Raw genomic sequence first — 20,937 nt, forward strand, 5'->3', positions numbered from 1 at the left:
TTAAAAGTTTCCGACATGAGGGAGTAATTGATGGCAATGATAAAAATTTGTTTTCGGTGAACTGTTTGAATGCGAAAGGGAAAACAAGCATACTGAACGAAATTGGATGGGAAATTTATATATTGTTTGATAAAACCGTGTGGGGGCCGATATGTGATATGGCTATACACACCGGCTAACGTCTCTGTCGTCTTATCCGTTCGACGTAAACAAATATCAGTGAACGAAATATCACAGCGACTGGAAACGTGTTTATTATTGCATCTTAAATGTTATTTCAACGAATCTGGCAAGCAAAACACATAATTTACGACTTGCAAATGATTATGGCATTAGTAGTGTAATTCGTCAGCTCAGCACATCGGACTTATAGCAGACAAAATTTCCACTTCCGCGTAGAATTATGAAGATGGAATGGACGTGCCAAAAATTATTTTTTTTTTCTGTGAGTAGGCAATGGGAACTGTCTGAGTGAACAGCGAACGTTTCTTCTTTTTTACGGATTGTTAGAGAAACGATTCTCGTGTGAGTGTGTTACAGCCGGTCTGGTGAAACTAAATGCAAAATAAACGTTCAAAAATGAACAAATGTGTTCGCAATTCCATTATGCGAGTTCGTATGTGTAGCGTCCTATAATATCGCAGCAGTAGCGACAGATAAGTGACACTTAACTTATTGCCTAGGAAACCCCCGGGTGCACTAATGTAGTTACATTTTATTTAGCCAGACATACTACACAACCCCCCAAAACCACTATTATTCAACTCATCCTAATTTTCCATTACGGCCGCTTAACAATATTGCTGGCATGTTTAAATACACTATGAGATAACCAAAATGCTAACCTTTCAACCTCTATCTGGTGAAAGACATAAGCAAACCGATTGAATTTATCGCACCCGTTGTACCTACACCAAAGATTTACATAAATCTTCCCTTTGTTGACAAATTGCTGAACAATAATCCGTCTTGCAAAGAGATTTTACCGAGCTGAGCGTGAAAATGTGTAACGCATACCTCTCCAGATGGTCGTTTGATATAAATTTCAATTAATGAACAAAGTCATGTAAAAGACCTTTTTCCATATCTTCACAACCTATCAATTAAAATATCTTGGAGCGGGGGTTGTTGCTTTGATAACCATATCGTTTAGTAGTTACTCTGAAAACTGGGGATGGAAACGAATTTTGAAGCATATGAAAACACGCTTCATTACATCACACATTGTATGCTAAGACGGGCAAGAATTTATCTTTTTTCATCAGTGCCCATCATAGCCAATTTTGACAAGGCAAAGCAATTTGAAAATTTCCCTTTTTTATTTCGAAAAATTTCCTTGCCCGACCCACGACCCATCCATATAGCATTTTGATGGATTGTCTTTTAAAGACTTCGTTTATTTCATAACTGGGATGTAACATGTGATTGCTTTAAATTTTCACCAGCACCTGCTACGCTGTGACATCCTTTTGTGTCATTTGTATCTAATCCATCGAGCATTTCTGGAATAATTTTGTTTTCCCGTTTAAATACGAAATGGGAAATTGTTTTTGGAGCCAAAGCATGGCTCCTATCCCATTCTGTATTGATTGTTCATATCGTTAAATGTTAGTGTTAAGATGTGGGCTGCTGGCTATATAAACCTCAATGAACGTTGCTTTCTTGCACTCATCCAATGAGGTTATATCGCGAACACACTTATCAACGCTTTAACCGACAATCAAAATCACCGAAAATTGTCAATTTTCCAATGACTGTAATCCAAGCGACTGCCACTGATTTGAATTTATTCACTTAACTTAATGGGCATTTACGCTTTTATATGCGTTTTTACCCTATGTGGTGATAAGTTAAAATGTACACGACTCCTCATACAATTATTGATGTAAAAAACACTCCATGGTATCGTTAATTTCATTTTCATGCCACCATTTCGGTAATATATGTAGAAAGCATACATCTCCTCGCTTGGTACAAAATAGGAAAAAAAGAGTGAAAAATTCTGCAAATGATATGTATACATAGGACGTACACAATAGTTATTTATGCCACCACGCCAGAAGACAGAAGATGTGTAGATTTACACTCCGGGCCGAATGCAACAATATATTGTATTAATACACATCTTGTGTGCCGAAATAGCTATTTTGCTAAACGGTGTTGTTTTGCGCATTATATGTCACATTTTCGAGCGAAGCGAGTGCAGCAATATTTCGTGTGCGTAAAACATCCATTTAGACAACAACCTGATGAAGCGAATTTTATTTGTGTTGCGGTTGAGTTTCAAACCCACAACTGGCAATTCAATAATTCAATGTGAAGCCTCGACGAACACGCTGCGCTATTGAGTTGTTATTTTAGTCAATAGATGCATTCAATGCAAAAACATTTCGTCAGGCATAACTAGCAGTAGATACTAGTTATTTATCAATAAAATCAACCAAAGCTTTACATTTCGTCACTGAGTTGAGGAAAAAAAAAACAATTTCCTTGCTATATACGTACTACGTACGTACGTATACTTAAACATTCCACACTTTATATATGCTGATGGCTAAATTGAGCTTTTGGGAATTCATGTTTACATTTAACGATGAAAATGTTTCCTTTTGCGTATAAAACCAAAAATACCATTGCGAAAAAAAAAAACACATTTCTTTATGTAGATCGATCGATACACGTACATATTCCAGTTGATCCTTTCGATAAATAATTTATAAAAAAAACATCTTTCCAACACACATTCTGAATATTGATTGCATCGATAACATCTCTTGGCGATGGGAATGTAGCACTTTCAATGACAGAAATGGCTCATATAACGTGAGAATTTTGATTCATTTCGTGGCACTTGAAAGCGTTTCTTTGCAAATCAGATGCAAATCTTGTGCTCAGTTAAAAATAATTTGTGAGATTCTTGAATCACTTCACTTATACATACATATTAGCTGTATTGACGTGTAATTGTGTAAACTTCAGGCACATCGGTACAATGTGGGAAATATTTCTATAGAATCCATCGAAGTCACAGGCATAGATAGGCTTTGAAGGCGACTAACAACGATTCAGTTACTTACAGTATAAACCACATTTAAAGCCACATCTAACGTCCTTTGTAACGTCATACATTCCAGGGCCGATTTTAAGGGAATTAAATTCTTTAATATCCCGAAAATTCCTTAAAATTCCAGAAATTTTTTAATTTTTTTTCCCTCGTATATCTCAAGACATACAGTCGACGACTCTAAAATGAATGATGTAATTGTTTCCAGCTGATCCACTCTCCCAAACAAATATGGTTTTGCATCTTTCAACGGTTTTACCACGCATGTGTGTGTACCATGTTCACATTAGCACATTTTGTTTGTATGAGTCTTCTTCTTCTTCTTCTTTTTCAGCCTGTTTCTATCCACTGCTGGATCCACTTCTTTCCATTTCGTACGAGCCATTGCCATTTGCTGCCAGTTTGTACCTGCAATATTCTTAATTCCGTTTGTCCATCTCTCTGGTGGTCTACCTATAGCTCGTCTTTTATATGGTCGCCAGTTCATGATCTTTTTGGTCCAACGTTCGTCTGTCCTTCTCGCAATATGTCCCGCCCAGTTCCATTTCAGAGATGCTATTCTTTCCATGACATCAACGACCCTGGTTTGTTGTCGAATCCATTGATTCGTCATTCTGTCTCTGAGTGTTATTCCAAGCATACTCCGTTCCATGGCTCTTTGTGTCACTCTCAATTTATCTTCGGATGCTTTCGTTAAAGTTAACCTTTCCGCTCCATAAGTGAGCACTGGAAGGACACAAGTGTCGAAAACTTTGCGTTTCAGACTAATCCTCGTTATTATTTCTGCACTTTGGTTGTCCAGACCTAACTTCAGTTTATGTCCTAGATATACGTAGCTCTCGACTCGTTCAATGACAGTGTCACCAATTTTGATTTCTCTATCGCCCCCGATGTTGGTCATGACTTTTGTTTTCGATAAGTTCATCTTGAGGCCAACTTTGCTCGCCTCTTCACTTAACTGTTGTAGCATAAGCTGAGCCTGACCTAGATTCGCTGCTATCGGTACAATGTCATCAGCGAAGCGCAGATTGCTCAGGTACTCTCCATTTATCTTTATTCCCATTTTACTCCAGTATAAGTGGTTCAGCTGAAAAACAGCTGGAACCAAATGCATCACTCATTTGAAAGTTGCCAACTGTAACATTTAATGTTATTTGGCTGGCTTACCGAAGATCAAAAACAAGTAAAGATCCACAGGCTTTTCAATGTGTAGCCTTAGAAGTGGACAGCCTAAAAAACGTCTAAAAAATTAAGGTTTTTTAGTGAATTTAATTCCCTCAAAATAGGCCCTGACACAGAAAAATTATGCCTTCGAGGGTACATGTACAATACCAGGCAGAAAAGGATGTAATGCTGTCGAACATAAATATAAATATCGGACGAAGTACAGATAATTTTGTTCAAATTGGGCGTGTTACTTTAGATCAATTTCTGGCATCTCTTCTCGGTGAAATTAGATGTGATAGATGTTCTTCTGTCAGCTTGCAAAGATTGCTCTAAATTTTAAAGTACTTTCGAATCTTAAAAACACTTTGCTATAAAATCTCCTCTCTGTGCAATCCTTGAAACTTAACCACAAACAGTTTCATAATGTTGCTTACTATTGCAGTGTGATTCCCTAAACGTATTTCTCCGTCGTTTAACTTTACTGAAGCGTCTCCCATTGTGTAAACACTTATCCGACGGTAAAATCGTCGTTATCTATCGCACAAACTCCAAATTTTATGCTGACACATTCCCGAATTCAAATTCAAAATTTACGAAAATCGATGTGTACGTTCCGATTAAATTACATCGCATCAAAAACGTTCATTAGCTTGTCGAAATTAAACGGAATCCGGATCTAATAAGATTCCATGTATTATATAAACCGCACACGGTCTGGTAATTTCAGTAAAGTGCTGGTAGATTTTACAACCCACGTGAATTAAACGATAATCCAATCAATGTTATGATGCTGGATGCCCCAAGAGACGTAAAAACTTGAAACAATAAAGTTGCTTGGTTTGGAGTTGATAGAAATATTTTTCTCGAGTTGGAGATATCGCATTTAACGAGGGTAAGAGGATACGAGGGTGTGCTTTGAATGCATCCCATAAAGTTTGTTATATCCTTAACGGCACTGCAATCTCTAGTGTAAAATTGTATGCATAATCGAATGAAAACTGTGTCTATAAATACAATTCCAATCATAAAATAAAGTTTTCGTTTACGAGGATGGATTCTGATGGAGTGTATAAGTACCAGTGAGTTTCTGGTTCGCATGATAATGCACTTAAAAACGAGCTTTATGCGTACACTGTACAAAGACGACGTTTGTCTAACTATACAAAGATTGTTTGTATGTACATCAGCTGGTGAATTAAGGTGAACTAAAATACGGCACATCGTAAAAATGAGAAGACTGTATTCCATTCGAACGTCCACAGTACCGTGAGCAATTTCACTACTTAAATTTTTTATAGCAGTACGGCGAAGATAATCTTTTAAAGAAAGACATAAGACGTGTACGAGTTGTTGGTCTGGAATAGCAACACAAAAAATGCAATTGTTTTTTTTTTTAAATGTAACGACAACACTGTCTTCGCTGGAGATAGGACGACGATAAAAAAAACTCATTTCGTACGCGAATCACTTTGTCCATATTTTAAATAAGACTCTCGTAACATTTCGCTTTGTTTAGAAGAGTGAAATTCTTGCATTTATGTTAAAATTCATTGTCCAATCTTAGAAAATGCTAAATAGTTGTTTACATACTTTTGTTTTCCCAAGGGTCGAAATAGCTTATTACAATCCGAGGGATGAAAATTCCTTTTACAAATATTTTAAATCACTTTACCATGAATTGGTACCAATTTGACGAAAATATTTGTAAAATGAATTATTTTTAACGCTAAGCCAAAAACTAATATCGCTCGAATATTACCATCCAAAAGCAAATTGACGTAAAACTCAAAAACATGTAACAGTCATTCACATAAACAGAGATGAAAAGATATAAAGTCTCGTTTTCATGTGTTTTATAACCTCGGCTTCGCCTCTGATCAATAAAATTTACGCGAAAACTTTCCATCTTTTTATCCTTGGATACGTAATAGTATGTTACGTCACTGTTTGTAAATATTTGTTTAGGCAAGTGTGAGGTTTGCGGAACGAGCCGAAGGCGATTGGAGTAATCACACATGCCTTAACAAGGATTTACAAACAGTGACGTAACACATTTTATATGTTTGTGGACGGTAAGTGCATTTTCAATGTCACAAGCAGTGATGTAAACTGCACTTTACCGTGTAAATGACTCTTACATGACAAGGGATAAAATGTTGAAAAGTCCAGTTGTCGTGTGACGTTTGTTGATCCGAGGCAAAGGTCACAAATCACACGAAAAGTGACTTTCCGTTTTTATCTCGAGTTTTGTAATGGAGTCTACATGCTTTTGAGTGTAACGTCAACTTTCCTTTCCTCCTAAGGGTTGTAATAACTGATTTTACACCATAACGAAATCAAAAGCTTGTAAAATGGTTTGAAAGGACTAGGAGCGTGTCTTCTTTACTTATCTTAAGATTTAGTTAGAAAACTATTCGAAAGCAGCACATACATCAGACGCAACCATCAAAAGTGCGCTAGAAACGTTTTCTACAAGATTCTGTCACATTTACGAGTTGAACGTAACTGATATGGTCACAGCAACTCATCCATTGTTCACAATTTTTACTCAGATTACTATCCTATCTATGCATAGATCTATGAAGAATGTTACACATCAACCGATGTTATACCGACATACTCTTGATATTTAACCATATACCATGCCATATACTACACATCAGCAAAGTACGTTCACATCTCCGGAGCATAGTCACATATGTTCGCTTTATAGCTTGGAAAAGTTTTATTATCGCGCGTATTTTGCAAATATATTATCAAAATAACTTTTATGTGCATAAAAGATGTTGAGGATTTATGTTCTAAAGTAAACCAAACATTTTGCACGCTACGTGTTTCTAAGATAGAAATGTAATAAAAAAAACGAAACTTAAATAATCTGATAATGCGCTCCCTTCTCTTCACTACATGTGAGAAGTTGTGTGCTTAAAAAGGTTGTTGAAATCTTTATCGAGCCAATTATTCGAACCTCAACACGCTGACAATGTTTTCACTGTGGCTTGCGTTAAAGCAATCGTAAAACATCGTTTAACCTTTTTGGAGGACAGTCACAGTTTTAATGGGAGAACTGTTTCTAAACAAATATGTTCAGTTGATTCGATTGGCGAAATGAGACGTCAATAAAAATCGATTAACACTGCCGTAAATTTCCGTTTTAAGTGAAAAATTTAGAAATCTCAATTTCTTACATCTTGAACCCAACCACTAAATGTGGCTGAATGTAACATTCAGCTCAGTGACCAGACCAGTCAGATGAAGTGAATAGTCCGGTTATATCATCATGGTCGCGGTCGTTGAAATAAATCAAATTTTTTCCGCAACTAATCGAATGGGATGCAGTGGCATGAGCATAACACCTCTGGTATCCAACCAGAGTGGATACGTTGTATTCTCGTGAAAGGAAAATTTGAAATTTTTTATCATCGTTGCAATGCCCAATTTGACCTGCATTTGACCAAATCTGTCGAAATACATGAAGAAAATGCATTTTAGCTCATTGTGCTTAGTATGGAATAGTCATTTGTTCATCGATAGAAGTGACAGTACGGGGGAGAAAATGTCTATTTTCTGCCCTGTCAAAGCAAGAGGGTAGAAAATAGACATTTTCTTCACCGAACTGTCATCAGACAAAATCATTTATTTATCATTTATAAACTTACCTCATGCCCATGCAATTACGCGGACCGTCACCTGAAAATGAAGCATACTTTCAAAACCTTCGTAACAAACAAATCAATCATCCAAACCGAATGGTAGAAACGAGTAATGTGACCGCTTCTTAAGTTCTTCGTGGCTGAATCGGTCTGGATTAAAGACCTCGGGATCGTAATAATATCTGGAGTCGTGGTGTATGGCATGAACTGGGATCATGACTGGCATTCCCTTTGGAATAACGAAATTCGTGCCAAGGACTTTGTAATCGTTGATGCATATTCGGAACAGTTGACTGACTGGCGTATACAGTCGCAATGTTTCTGTGTTTAGGGGGGAAAGTTGGTAAAGTAGGTGGTATTTGTGTATCACCTGTACGAAGTTTGGAGGGCTTTGCTTTTGAATTTTCAATTGTTTACCGTCAAGTCAAGCAACATCCTCCAAGCTTTGTAATTGCATCCAATCATGATAATCGTTTAAACGAACCATTAACAATCTGATCCAGATAAGTCATTTCACCGATTGCTTCATACGTAATTTCACCATTGTGGTGTTTTTCCACCTCAACGATCTCCTTTCTCAGCTTCTCTTGAATATCGCTTCTGTATGCTATCTCGTACAAAGCCAATGTCATGGTTGTACTGCTTGTTTCAAAGCCTAAAAGTTCAAATTTTACAAGACTTTGGCCATCAAATCACAGCCTGTTTTCAATACCAGCCACGAAAAATAGGAACGCCTGCGCTGCTAGTTCATTGAATGTCATCGCTTCGGTACCGTCTCCATGACGAACTTGACCACTCTTCATGATTTGTATGAGCAGTGACATAAAGTCGTTTCTCTTAACGTCGTCGCTGTTCACACGATAGTCGTACGTCTGTTTAATTACTGGCATGAAAAAATCGACTATGAATTTCGGTGTCACTTTCATCTTAAATCGCTTAGCAAAGTTGGGAAACACGTTCACGAAAAAGAAATTCAAACGAACCCACGGATCTCGGAGATCGAAAAATTCGCCCATTCTCAGCATTTCGGAATTTTCGTCTTTAAGTGCATTGCATTCAAGGCCGAAACCGCACGAACCAATCACATCAGCCGTAAATCTTGTACAGACTGCTTTTATGTCGAAACCTTTCGTGTCCTTTGTCGATAGTTGTTCCACCAAATTAACCAAATCGTGCGAATACGACTGAATTATCGGAAACATCATTTTCATCTTGCCGCTGGTGAATGTCGAACTCAATTTGTTTCGGATATTCCGCCATTTGGCGCCCTCGATTGCCAATAGATGGCCGGAAAGTGGATCTTCGTCGGGATTGTTGTACATGCCTCTGTCCACGAAATTATTGAAATCCTTGATCAGTATGCTCTTTACCAAATCCAAATCCAAAATGATAAGGAGTGGCGACTGCAACAAGTAGTATCCGCAAACTTTATGGTTGATTTTGAAATTTTCGTAGACCAATTGAACGTTGACATTGTTGTGGATTTTCTGGCCAACACCATCCAGATTGCCGACCAGTAACGATGGTTCCAGACATGGAATGCCACGGTCTTGCCAATAGTTCATTTTACGACGCAAAATTAAATACAGAACGGTGACGACACCGATCACTAACGTTAGCAACACGATCATGTTCACAGCTGAACGCGTAACGCCTAACTAAATAATTTGCTTTTTTTCCTTCTCTCGATTATGATTTTCTATTATTAAATCGACAAAACGAAATTAATCTTAAGGTGGAACGACGACATAACTAGTGTCCGTATCGTTCAGATTGAAAATACGAGATATTATCGAACGCGACACTGTATCAAAAATGTAATAAATTCCATTTCTGTATCAATTTGGCTCACTCTAACGTGTAGGTGAATTAACATCGGCGAGAGATATAATTTCTGAATAAATTCTCTCGCTGAATACTGTGCATATTGTACTATTGTAGTGTGTTTCATGCTCAATCATCATTAAAATTACGTATCAATGAAACTACATTGTAACCAAGTTGTTTGTTGTCGGTCAAGTTGTCTAGTGACTTGATTAAACAACAGAGTGACTTGCGATAAAAGGTTTTGCTTAAAATTGATATCTTATCGGTTAATTTAGTGATTCACAATTCACTGTTTTGTTCATAATTTATTTCTAGAAGTTTTATCGAGTTGACCCTTCACCTCACCATCTTAACTTTCGCTTCTTTATCGAAGAACTTAAAATACTACGTGTTTCAGGGATTCACGTATTCGGAAACTGTGTAAACTCTAACTATGGGGCATGAGTCTTGTTGACGTTTTGTCAGCAAATTTTCTATAGCTAAACAGTTTTCAGGATAAAACTTCAAGAAACGACCGTATTCAACTCCCAAGTAGCATTTCATAACCGCGGTTGGAAAATTGACTAATTCGTTGCAAACTTTTTCGTTGTCCAACGGTTATGTAACGAATACGTTATGTTCACAATAACTTATTCGTTATATAACCGTTTAACAACTAATTCATTATCATTCAATTTTTAACGAATTAGTTGTACTACCGTTATAAAACGAATAAGTGAATCGACAATTTTTGCCCAAAACTTATTCGTCAATTAACTGTTATGCAACCAATAAGTTGGAGTAATCTACTTAACTAATTCGTCTTAAAACGGTTATGGAACCAATACATTTTCAGTTGTTGATTTATGACATCTTGATTCTAACTGACGCGTCAGTTGGAATCAAGATGTCATGCAAAAAAGATCGGTCGGAGATGTAATCTGTGAGAAACTTGTTGTGCTTTAGTAATGCTTTAGTGATGCAATTTTAATACGATGCCATAATGTGAAACAATGAATTAATGTGAAGTTTGAAAATTGTGATGAAAATTGATCGTATTTTGTGAATAGTCATTTCGTATCTTTATGCCAATTTGTAAATCAGCATTTTATTGATCAATTTCACAACTTTTGTCTGCCGCTGTCGTCGAAGTTAGGATTCTTATGTCTTGTTAGGTCTCTTTAGGAATATCCCGCTAGGATTTAGGATCGACAACAGTTTCTTACAATAAAAGTGAAATAGATCGATAAAATTGTGTTTAACTGGCATAGCAGTGAAATCTTTCATTATCAATGTCCGGAAAATTGGAAAAACGTCTGACTGACTAATTGTTGACCAAAATCAAACTGTGAAGAAAGTAGGTCTTACTTTATTTACACACCAAATAAGGAATAATTAATTTAAAAAAATCGATTGCAGTGCATACAAACGTCTCTTCTGTGCATATAAATTGATTTACGAATATCCTATCGCAGATGGAAACGTGTTCTTGAAAATGTAGTTAGAAGCTGAAAATAATGATAAACGAAAAAGTTGTCAAACGTTAGAACAACAGTGCTACAACTTAAAAGTGCGACAATATTGAAATTTCAAATGTGACTTATAAGTCCTACGACGGTTTTGCAACCCTTTCACAACTTTAACCAATTCGTTGTATAACCGTCACACAACCAATTCGTTAATAGAATTTCACAACTGGGCAAAAACCGTTGTGCAACCGTTGCTACAACGTTGTAGTAACGTTGCGACAACTAATTAGTTATTTTGGGTTATCTCCAAATTATTTATAACCGCGGTTACATAACGGTTGTACAACCGAATTTTAACAGTTGAATGCTACTTGGGCTGTGAAAACAAGGATGTCTCTTTTATAGTTTTCAGGATAAACTAGTACGTCGTCCCATGCCATACTCATGTTGGGAGAATTCTTTTGTGTTGTGCGAAAGATTTTCGACGGATTTCTATAATTCATTTGAGTCGACGTGCATTGTTAGAGTCGATATTTCTTACGTCAAAATATAAAGGATTTTCTCACTAAGTGACTTATGAATCAAAACTTTTTAGCCCCGTACGAAGTACAAAGGGGCTTATAGGATTACGATGCCGTGTGTAATTGATGGAATTCGAAGCAGACGGTAAGGGCAAAGTGTTTGCCTATGTTCATAGATAACGAATCCGCAATAAAAATTTTGTCTGTCCGTCTGTCCGTCACGTCGATATCTTGAGTAAATCAAACTCGATTTCAAATTTTTTTTTTCCCTGAAAGATAGTCGAAATAGTGAGGCTAAGTTCGAAGATGGGCATATTCGGGTCGGCCCTTCGTGAGTTAGGACCACCTAAGTGATTTAAGGTCTTTTGGTGATATTTACGGCAAAAAAAACGTTGGAAATGAAACAGCAAAAGATAGGTAATGTCGATACCGATCCAGGAAAAAAAAGTTTATTAAAATCGGGTGAATGGCCCGTGAGTTAGGGCCCTAGAAGTGAAAGGCTACTCGGCCCTAAGTGTATTTTGCATATAACTCGAGTAAATTTCATCCGTTTTTCCTAATTTTTGTTTCATTTGGAAGGTAATCGAAGGCTGAATAGAATGTTGTTGAAAAAAAATAAATTTGGGTCGTTGGACTAAGGCCGTAACTAGGCCTTAGGCCTCTCAATAAATTAAAATTTTAGGTCAACTTGAAATTTGTGTTACATTTGAAAGGAACGTCGTACGGGGCTTCGTAATTGCGCTATGCGCAATTTGTAAGATGTACACATTTCATAATAATTTGACTTCAACTACGGTGACAGACGCACTAGGGTCACGTGCGCAATAGATGTACGGGTTCGTACGGGGCTCAGTCGCAGCAAACGCTCCGACTGTTCTGACGGCTCGTTTTTTTGCTGTTATTGAGAAAAACGTTGAACTTAACTTGGTGATAAATGATTTTTTTACGCACATGATGTGTATCGCCATGCTTGGCCTGCGGCTTTGAACGACGACGACGACGATATGATGCAAAACATATCCCTTGAGTGCATAAATATCTTTAATTGTATAGGAGCCAAAAGCTCCCCCATATTTCCGTATAAATTGTTAGCAAAAATAGGCATTGCACAGCACGGTTATCTTTCCATAATTTTTTCTATGAATTTACCAATCTACCATCCATGTTGGTCAAACCAAAATGTAATATCAGTCGATTTAAATCTTGATTGCATCCCTCGACTTAAGCTGAAAACGCCACACTCGTCAAAATAAAAATCTCTGAGTATTACGTCTCGTTACTTCATAAATCATTTGTAAATCATGATTTATTTTAAATCATCAGCCAGTACTACTCACCCCCTCGTGTTACACATAATTTTTATTATTTTACTTTTTTTGTGAATTGCGAATGTTTTGTTGTGCTTTTTAGTTTGAAATTAACCTAGCTGTCGACGCCCCAAATCAAGGTAAGTGATCAGTGTTTATTTGTTTATTTGTTTATTTATAATATTGCCAGGAAGAAGCGGCTACAACAATTGGGCACAACTCACTTTCTAAATTTAGGCGGGAAAATATTCGTTTTTTTGATGACCCCTCTGAACCAAAATCTTTTTTTTTTTTGAAAGAGTAAAACCATTAAAGGCACGCAAAAATGTGTTACTTTTGAAGGAAAAATTGGTTTGTGGACGATAGATTAACCTACTTGGAGAAACCTATGCAGATTACATAAATTTACACAACCTGCAAAGGTTTATCTAAGTGAAATAAGTTATCACCCAAAAACCAATTTTCCCTCTGAAAGTAACACATTTTTACGTGATTTAATGGTCCCACTTAAAAAAGAGTCTTTTGGTTCAGAGAAATCATCAAAAAACGAATATTTTCCCGCCTAAATTTAGGCTACAAATTTGTAAAGGATCCATTGCTCTTAAAGTTTTTCCATTTTTTATTTAAATTTGAAGCAGGCTCATGCTCTCCTATGAGGAAGTTAATTGGCAATTAACAATTACAAATGGACCAATCGGTTTTCATCAATTTTAACATGCTTTTGTTTTCCCTACGGTCGAAAGGGCTTACGCGCACCTTAAGGGATAAACAAAAAAATTGGTTTAGATTTCAAAAGCATGTAAAATCCATTACAATACTCGGGATCAAAATGAAAAACCTCGTTTTCGTGTGTTTATTTTCCTCAGCCTCGCCCTCGGATCAACAAAATTCACACGAAAACTCTACTTTTTATCCGTATAAATAACTATTCATAACAGGGGATAAAAAGTTGCAAATTTTCATTTTTATTCCAAGTTTTGTTATGGATTTTACATATTGCTTTGATTTCCCAAACTAATTCTCTTGTTTTCCCTAAGTGCGTAATACGTCACTTTCGGCCCTAGTTCAAATGAAAGCATGGAAATAATTGATTCCTTCCTAATGTTTACGTGCATGACACGCATAGAAAAAAAATGTTTTTTTAGTGTTTTTCATTTTAACGTTTTACTTACGAGACTGCTTAACAAGCATGCATTTGCCGTTTTTTTGAACTTGGAATTAAGCAAACTTCAATCGAAAAATGACCTAACATTGACCAATAAAAACTTTTCGATTTTAGTCACCGCTCTCCATGATACTATCGGATGCCAACGATCCCGGATCACCGTTACGTAAAAGCTTCATCCACTCCACTACCAGCAACAATAACAATTTAGCGTCGATAAATCAACAGCTCAACAATTTAGGCTCAATAAATCATCAGTTGAACACACTCAGCCAACAGCTGTCGGGACTGAATCAACAAAGCCAAAATCTACAGAACATACAAACGTTAGGAAACAATTTCAACGCCGTTCTGCCCACCATGAATAACAATTTAATTAGCCAGGACTTGATGCAACAACATGATCTGTTTCAGTCCAACCAAGAATTGTTGAACCGTTTGCAGGCATTAAATATTGGATTCAACAGCAATAGTATTAGCAATTACTCACCGAAAGGTTCATACATGTATTCGACCAATCAGCTGTCGCCCAACAACAACACTATCAACATGAATTTACTGAGTTCACCGTCTAGTGTCGGCAATTTAACACCGTCCCCCATCCTAAACCGCAGTTCGTATTCGAGCAGTCCGATGGAAGATAGCCTCGGCGTCAGTATGGAACGCAATTTGGATCGAATGTCAAACGATTCCCAATTCATCCGACCGTTGTCGCAAGTCGGCACGATGACCACAATGGACAACGACGGTAAAGTGAAAGTGGTGGTACCTGTGGCCGGCGGTGAGATGACTAAAGTCGAAAATAATGCTAAAAAGACGGACAAACATGTTACGTTGCCGGATTTCGTCACGTTACGGGTGACAGATGAAACGGGAAACGTTACAAATACGAGGAAAATATCGGCAACGCCAAGCTTCATAACACGAAGCACCAGTGAGAAAGTACCGAATCGGAGTCAGATCATGAGCGAAGTACAAAGAACGGCTTGGGCTAGACATACAACGAAATAGATTCGTTTCTTCTACGTTCGTTGGTCGGTCAATTTTTTTTTTGTTCGTTAGGTTGTTCTTTTCTAGTGGCGTAATATATGTAAGATTCATTCAACCAAAAAAAAAAAATGTTTTTTTTTTGTTAAAATAAGATTTTGTTAAATTTAGAGAGCGTTTTATTACTCGATCCACCTATACTACATAACAAGTCTCGATTAAGTTATTCATTTTATCAGACTAATTTATTTATTGTCGACACCACAAAAGTGTGTAAAAAATCTGTAGTCTGGAGGAACAGAAATAAACAAAAAAAAATATTTTTTTTTCGTTTTTCTTCACTACAAATACGACAGCGAACATGATTCGATGATATCTGTCGCTCAGAAGGTTTTCCACGGAAAATGACCAAAAGTGCGCTAATTGTGGACATTTTTGCTCTTATTTCGTAGACGATAGGTTTTCGCGAAAAGCCTTCTGAGAGACAAAGTTTGCTTCAGTCATCAGTCTTATGCAATAGCGTTTTTACTTGAGTGATTTGGATCAAAAATAGTGGAGATATGGTCGAAAAACGAAACTAGCGCAACCCAACTGTACCACATGACCATAGTACAAAATGGCATATTTTTTTTCAATTAAAATCCTTGCAGTCAGAATTTATTGATTTTTTAGTGAATCTGTCAAACTTGCCCTTTCCGTATGTGTTTTTGTTTGGTTTTTCTGTTCAGAAAATCTGACGTTCCTTAATATGCAACTTTGTACCCGTTATGATTTCCAAATATTTTCTGATTTTCGGAAAAGTTACATGTAAAAGGTAAGGATTAAAAGGATAGGAAAGGTTGATATGAGGCTAAGTTGACGTAACTTTTCAACTTTTTGTTCGGAGTTATGTAACCGATTTTCCGTGTTTGGGGCGTCGAAAGAAATGAATGAGAGGGATTCTTTTGAATTTCGACTGACCGAAATCGGCGCTATTTATTCCGGGACTTTTTTATATATGCCTAGTTAGGCCTTGGTGCCTAGGCCCCAAAACCAGTCTCAGATAATTTTGATCTTCCACACCTGGCTGGTGGTCACCGGTGCGAAGTCGAAAAATGGGGTTTCGTAATCCGGATTTCATTTCCGTAAGGTTTCGAGGACACTGGCGTGTATGGGTTCGTTGGAAAGCTGAGGTCGAGTACTCCTGGGGCAAATAATAACTTCATAGAATTTGATGATAAACGGCCGAAAATATGACTTCCGGAAAATTTCTGAAAATCGATGTAACCTCGGTGAACTTTGATGAGTGCTGTGACCTCACTAATGCAATTATTTTATTAAATTATTACTTATTATGAATGTGTAGGACCTCAGCTTTACAGCGATACCCATATTTAGTAGTTTGGCACGCGACTACGTAACAGATGAAAACTGTGTGTTTCACTCCGCCAAACTACTAAATATGCGTATCGCTGTAAAGCTGAGGTCCTACACATTCATAATAAGTAATAATTTAATCAAATAATTGCATTAGTGAGGTCACAGCACTCACCAAAGTTCACCGAGGTTACATCGATTTTCAGAAATTTTCCGGAAGTCATATTTTCGGCCGTTTATCATCAAATTCTGTGAAGTTATTATTTGCCCCAGGAGTACTCGACCTCAGCTTTCCAACGAACCCATACACGCCAGTGTCCTCGAAACCTTACGGAAATGAAATCCGGATTACGAAACCCCATTTTTCGACTTCGCACCGGTGACCACCAGCCAGGTGTGGAAGATCAAAATTATCTGAGACTGGTTTTGGGGCCTAGGCACCAAGGCCTAACTAGGCATGTATAAAAAAGTCCCGGAATAAATAGCGCCGATTTCGGTCAGTCGAAATTCAAAAGAATCCCTCGAATAAATTATGAAAAGTACGATTTTCGACGCATGTAAATAATACGGTTCTGGAGCAGATTACGGAAACCAGACAAGTACATGTAGCTAACGGATAAGTTTTAAACCCCACAACGGACTTAGCGGTGTCAATAGAGACATTGCGCAAATGACTTATATCGCTAACGTTGTAAAAATCGTCCTACCGGCTTATTTACTCCTACAAACACCTTTTCCGCCTAAATTACATCATGAAATATCATCAAATTAATGTGAAAGAACGAAATTCCCACACACAGATTTTGTAAGAATTTCTCTGATGGCACGTCGGCTAGACATTTACTTAATTTTAATTGCGTTTCAGACTGCGATCTGGTTGACTTTAGGAAAATTTCAATTTTACGTCCACACCGCGTCACAGCCTCTTAACCAATGGATCAAATTTACATTTCTTTCATTTTTCGTTGCAGCTCTCATCAACAGCCAAAGTGGCCCGATGGTTTCAACAGTTAAACTCTAATCCCCAATCTCTATCACGTCCGGAAAGTGGTTTTGTGTCTGGTGATTCACGGTCGGAACGAAATCAGGAGGATCAAACGGATGCGAACAAGGATACAGCCGAAGACATTTGTGACGAATATCTGCTGGTCGAAGGAACGAACAATTTATGGAGTAAATTGAGCGCAAAAAAACGACGGAAATTGTTGGGAATGAAATTAGGAAAAATTACGACTTTTTGAGGGCATTTGACTTTCAGCGTTTGTTCGCGGGAAACTTTTTTTTATTGGACATTAGAAATCAACTTTTTTGTTTTTGTTTTTAAATTCTTTTATTGATTTTATCGTTCACAAAATAAGGTTAATTTTTTTTGGAAATTTTGCTGTAGGAAATTTTGATAGAAATAAATTTTTACAACAGCGACGAATTCGATGACGAAATGCTAGTTTTAAGATAAGCAAATGAAATTTTCAAGCAAAAAATGCCATAACATTTTTAGTGTAAAACGAAAGATTTGTAATTAATTTTACAGTAGACATTAAGCAAGACCGAGTAGCAGATATTAATTGTAAGGAGTCTATAGCCGACATAAGTTAGGGAAAAAAAAAGAAGATTTGCTAATCTTGAGTGGCTACTTCGAGGCGTACAGTAAAATTGTTTCACAATTTACACATCTCGAAATTTGTTCTGTCTGAGTCTTTAAATAATACTCAGCCTTACCACGACTAAACCATACCCAAGAGCGTTCGGCAGTTCAATCAATTTAAATCTCAAACGTCGAATTCGAATTTCATTCAATAAAGAAATTCAAGTAAAGCTTGACAGTTTAAAGTTTAATTATGTCTTCAACCGCGTCTATGCTAAAATTTCGGACAATTACTTAACAGTCAAAGGTGCCAGCCTATGAGTAATCGCTACTTCGCTAAAAAGCCGACAATAAGAGACTCCGGTACCTAGCTAAAATTGTAGCCTACGTTTGTGTGCCTCATATTTCATTTTTGATGATATCTTTCCATCAGAATCCTTTTCCAGAAATGTACGACCGCAATTCCCACCACGAATGTGTTAGCTTTCAACAGAAAATAGATTTGGTTTTAGTCGTTTGACCAGCTCAGAGAAAAGTGAGCAGTTTAACGAATTTTTCATAAACTGCTCGCGTTTCTCAGAGCCGGTGAAACTGCTACAGCCAAATGTATTTTCTGTTGTTGGTTGGAATTGTGGTCGTATTTAAAAATCGCCCTAATGTATGCTTTTCAGCAAAGCACCGATACCTCTTAACATTACATTGCTATCTAAATCAGCAGTTAGATCAGTTCTGAGAAAAGTGAAAATTTGCACAAACGACTGACACTTCTGAAAGCCCGTCAAAATGACACAAACGAACCTATGGCTTTATTGAAAGTTAGCTACCTTCTTTTGTGGTCGATGTACGGCCTTACATTTTATGAAAATGAAAACCCCACAGATGTAGGCTATTAGTTTCAGCTAAACATAAATTGCTGTTAAAACTTTTAACTTAAAAGTGAAAAGTTTTGCTCCTCAAGAATGATTTCCTACCACAGCATTACTAGTTTTTACACGAAATTTTCTTGCATCTGCTTCTTACCATCAACTTTTCAAGGATAACAGGAGAAAAACACATTGAAAGTGAAGAAGAAGATAAGTATAAGAAGGTGATAGACAAGAGAAGCCAATGCCTTGAATGCAAAAGAATCTGGAGGAAGAAGTGATCGATTTTCTTTTGTCATTATTCAGAGGGAGGACGATTTCTCTTATTCGGTGGAATTGATGAGAATAAGAAGAAGTGTTGAATAATCGCACCATTCTCATCAAATTCATAGAACTAATTAAACTCTGATGAGAAGCTCAAGCTCAAAACACACGAGACATCGAAAGCGTGTTTCGATCAAAATTTTCGTTTATAGTTTCGTTAAGCTTTAAAGAAGAAAGAAAGAAGTTGCCTCGTGTGACTTGAGCTTAATATCTCGGTTCATTCGTTTAAAGTCAGTCATTGACCCAATTTCGTAGGAAAGGGCCTTGTCACAACTATTCACTACACAAAATGGAAACAATTCACTTGGGGATGTTGTCCCCTGAACTTCTTGTTCAACCATCTTTTTATTAATCCTTTCTTCTTCTTCTATCGTCTTACAACAGTCTCCTTAGATTCAATTCATTCTAAAAGCCTTCTTGATCATTGTCAGATTCCTAACATACTCCCACCTTGACCTTAAATAATGTCATCATTATTAAGGTCAACCAATAATGCCACCAGCGTGTGCGACTGAGCCAATATGATTTGCTTTTGTTTTAACAGTCTACACGTCACGTTGCACGTTCTTTAACTGGATGTCTTCGCCAGATGACCATTGAATAAACCAATCTTGATGAATCATTTTCCTGTCATCATTGGATGCTGCCAGATTGCCACTGACTTAACCAATCTTGATGAACCATTTTCCTGTTATCATTGGATGCTGTCAGATTGCCACTATGACCAAACCAATCTTGATGAATCATTTTCCTGTCATCATTGGATGCTGCCAGATTGCCACTGACTAAACCAATCTTGATGAACCATTTTCCTGTTATCATTGGATGCTGTCAGATTGCCACTATGACCAAACCAATCTTGATGAACCATTTTCCTGTTATCATTGGATGCTGTCAGATTGCCACTATGACCAAACCAATCTTGATGAACCATTTTCTTGTCATCATTGGATGCTGCCAGATTGCCACTGACCAAACCAATCTTGATGAACTATTTTCTTGTCATCATTGGATGCTGTCAGATTGCCACTATGACCAAACCAATCTTGATGAACTATTTTCTTGTCATCATTGGATGCTGTCAGATTGCCACTGACCAAACCAATCTTGATAAACTATTTTCTTGTCATCATTGGATGCTGCCAGATTACCACTGACCAAACCAATCTTGATGAACCATTTTCTTGTCATCATTGGATGCTGTCAGATTGCCACCATTACCAAACCAATCTTGATGAACCATTTTCTTGTCATCATTGGATGCTGTCAGATTGCCACTGACCAAACCAATCTTGATGAACCATTTTCTTGTCATCATTGGATGCTGTCAGATTACCACTGACCAAACCAATCTTGATGAACCATTTTCTTGTCATCATTGGATGCTGTCAGATTGCCACTGACCAAACCAATCTTGATGAACCATTTTCTTGTCATCATTGGATGCTGTCAGATTGCCACGTCAGATTGCCACTATGACCAAACCAATCTTGATGAACCATTTTCTTGTCATCATTGGATGCTGTCAGATTGCCACTGACCAAACCAATCTTGATGAACTATTTTCTTGTCATCATTGGATGCTGTCAGATTGCCACTGACCAAACCAATCTTGATGAACTATTTTCTTGTCATCATTGGATGCTCTCAGATTGCCACCATTACCAAAC

The 20,937-nt window shown here is 37.2% G+C and overlaps 2 protein-coding genes across 11 annotated transcripts in view; one reads left to right on the forward strand and one right to left on the reverse strand.

Moving 5' to 3' along the window:
- LOC119084841 (capon-like protein) overlaps positions 1-18,522 on the forward strand; it is a 99,397-nt gene extending 80,875 nt beyond the window's left edge. For 6 of the 10 annotated variants that reach the window (XM_037194943.1, XM_037194941.1, XM_037194942.1 and 3 more), the window contains one exon: positions 14,267-15,259. In XM_037194943.1, coding sequence (XP_037050838.1) covers positions 14,267-15,163 — 897 coding nt within the window. In that variant the 3' untranslated portion in view covers positions 15,164-15,259. Of the gene's footprint in view, positions 1-14,266; positions 15,260-17,466 lie in introns of those variants that run through there. The other 4 variants (XM_037194948.1, XM_037194946.1, XM_037194947.1 and 1 more) reach the window with 1 other exon arrangement.
- Positions 7,189-9,637, reverse strand: LOC119084862 (probable cytochrome P450 6a21). The gene is made up of 5 exons (XM_037194995.1): positions 8,597-9,637; positions 8,369-8,539; positions 7,978-8,205; positions 7,891-7,921; positions 7,189-7,691 (listed from the first exon to the last, which is right to left on the reverse strand). Exons 1-5 carry the CDS (start codon positions 9,513-9,515, stop codon positions 7,535-7,537), a joined length of 1,506 nt encoding a protein of 501 aa, XP_037050890.1. The 5' UTR covers positions 9,516-9,637; the 3' UTR covers positions 7,189-7,534.
- Positions 18,523-20,937: the final 2,415 nt, after the last annotated feature.

Source organism: Bradysia coprophila, unplaced genomic scaffold (assembly GCF_014529535.1).
Source record: "Bradysia coprophila strain Holo2 unplaced genomic scaffold, BU_Bcop_v1 contig_94, whole genome shotgun sequence".
Taxonomy (NCBI): Eukaryota; Metazoa; Arthropoda; class Insecta; order Diptera; family Sciaridae; genus Bradysia; species Bradysia coprophila.

Coding starts and splice junctions, on each gene's coding strand:
- LOC119084862 (XM_037194995.1), bottom strand. CDS start 9,515: ATGATCGTGTTGCTAACGTTAGTGATCGGTGTCGTCACCGTTCTGTAT. Junction 8,206..8,368: donor TCTGGATCAGATTGTTAATG/GTTCGTTTAAAC, acceptor CCCTAAACACAG/AAACATTGCGACTGTATACG. Junction 7,922..7,977: donor TTACTCGTTTCTACCATTCG/GTTTGGATGATT, acceptor CTTCATTTTCAG/GTGACGGTCCGCGTAATTGC.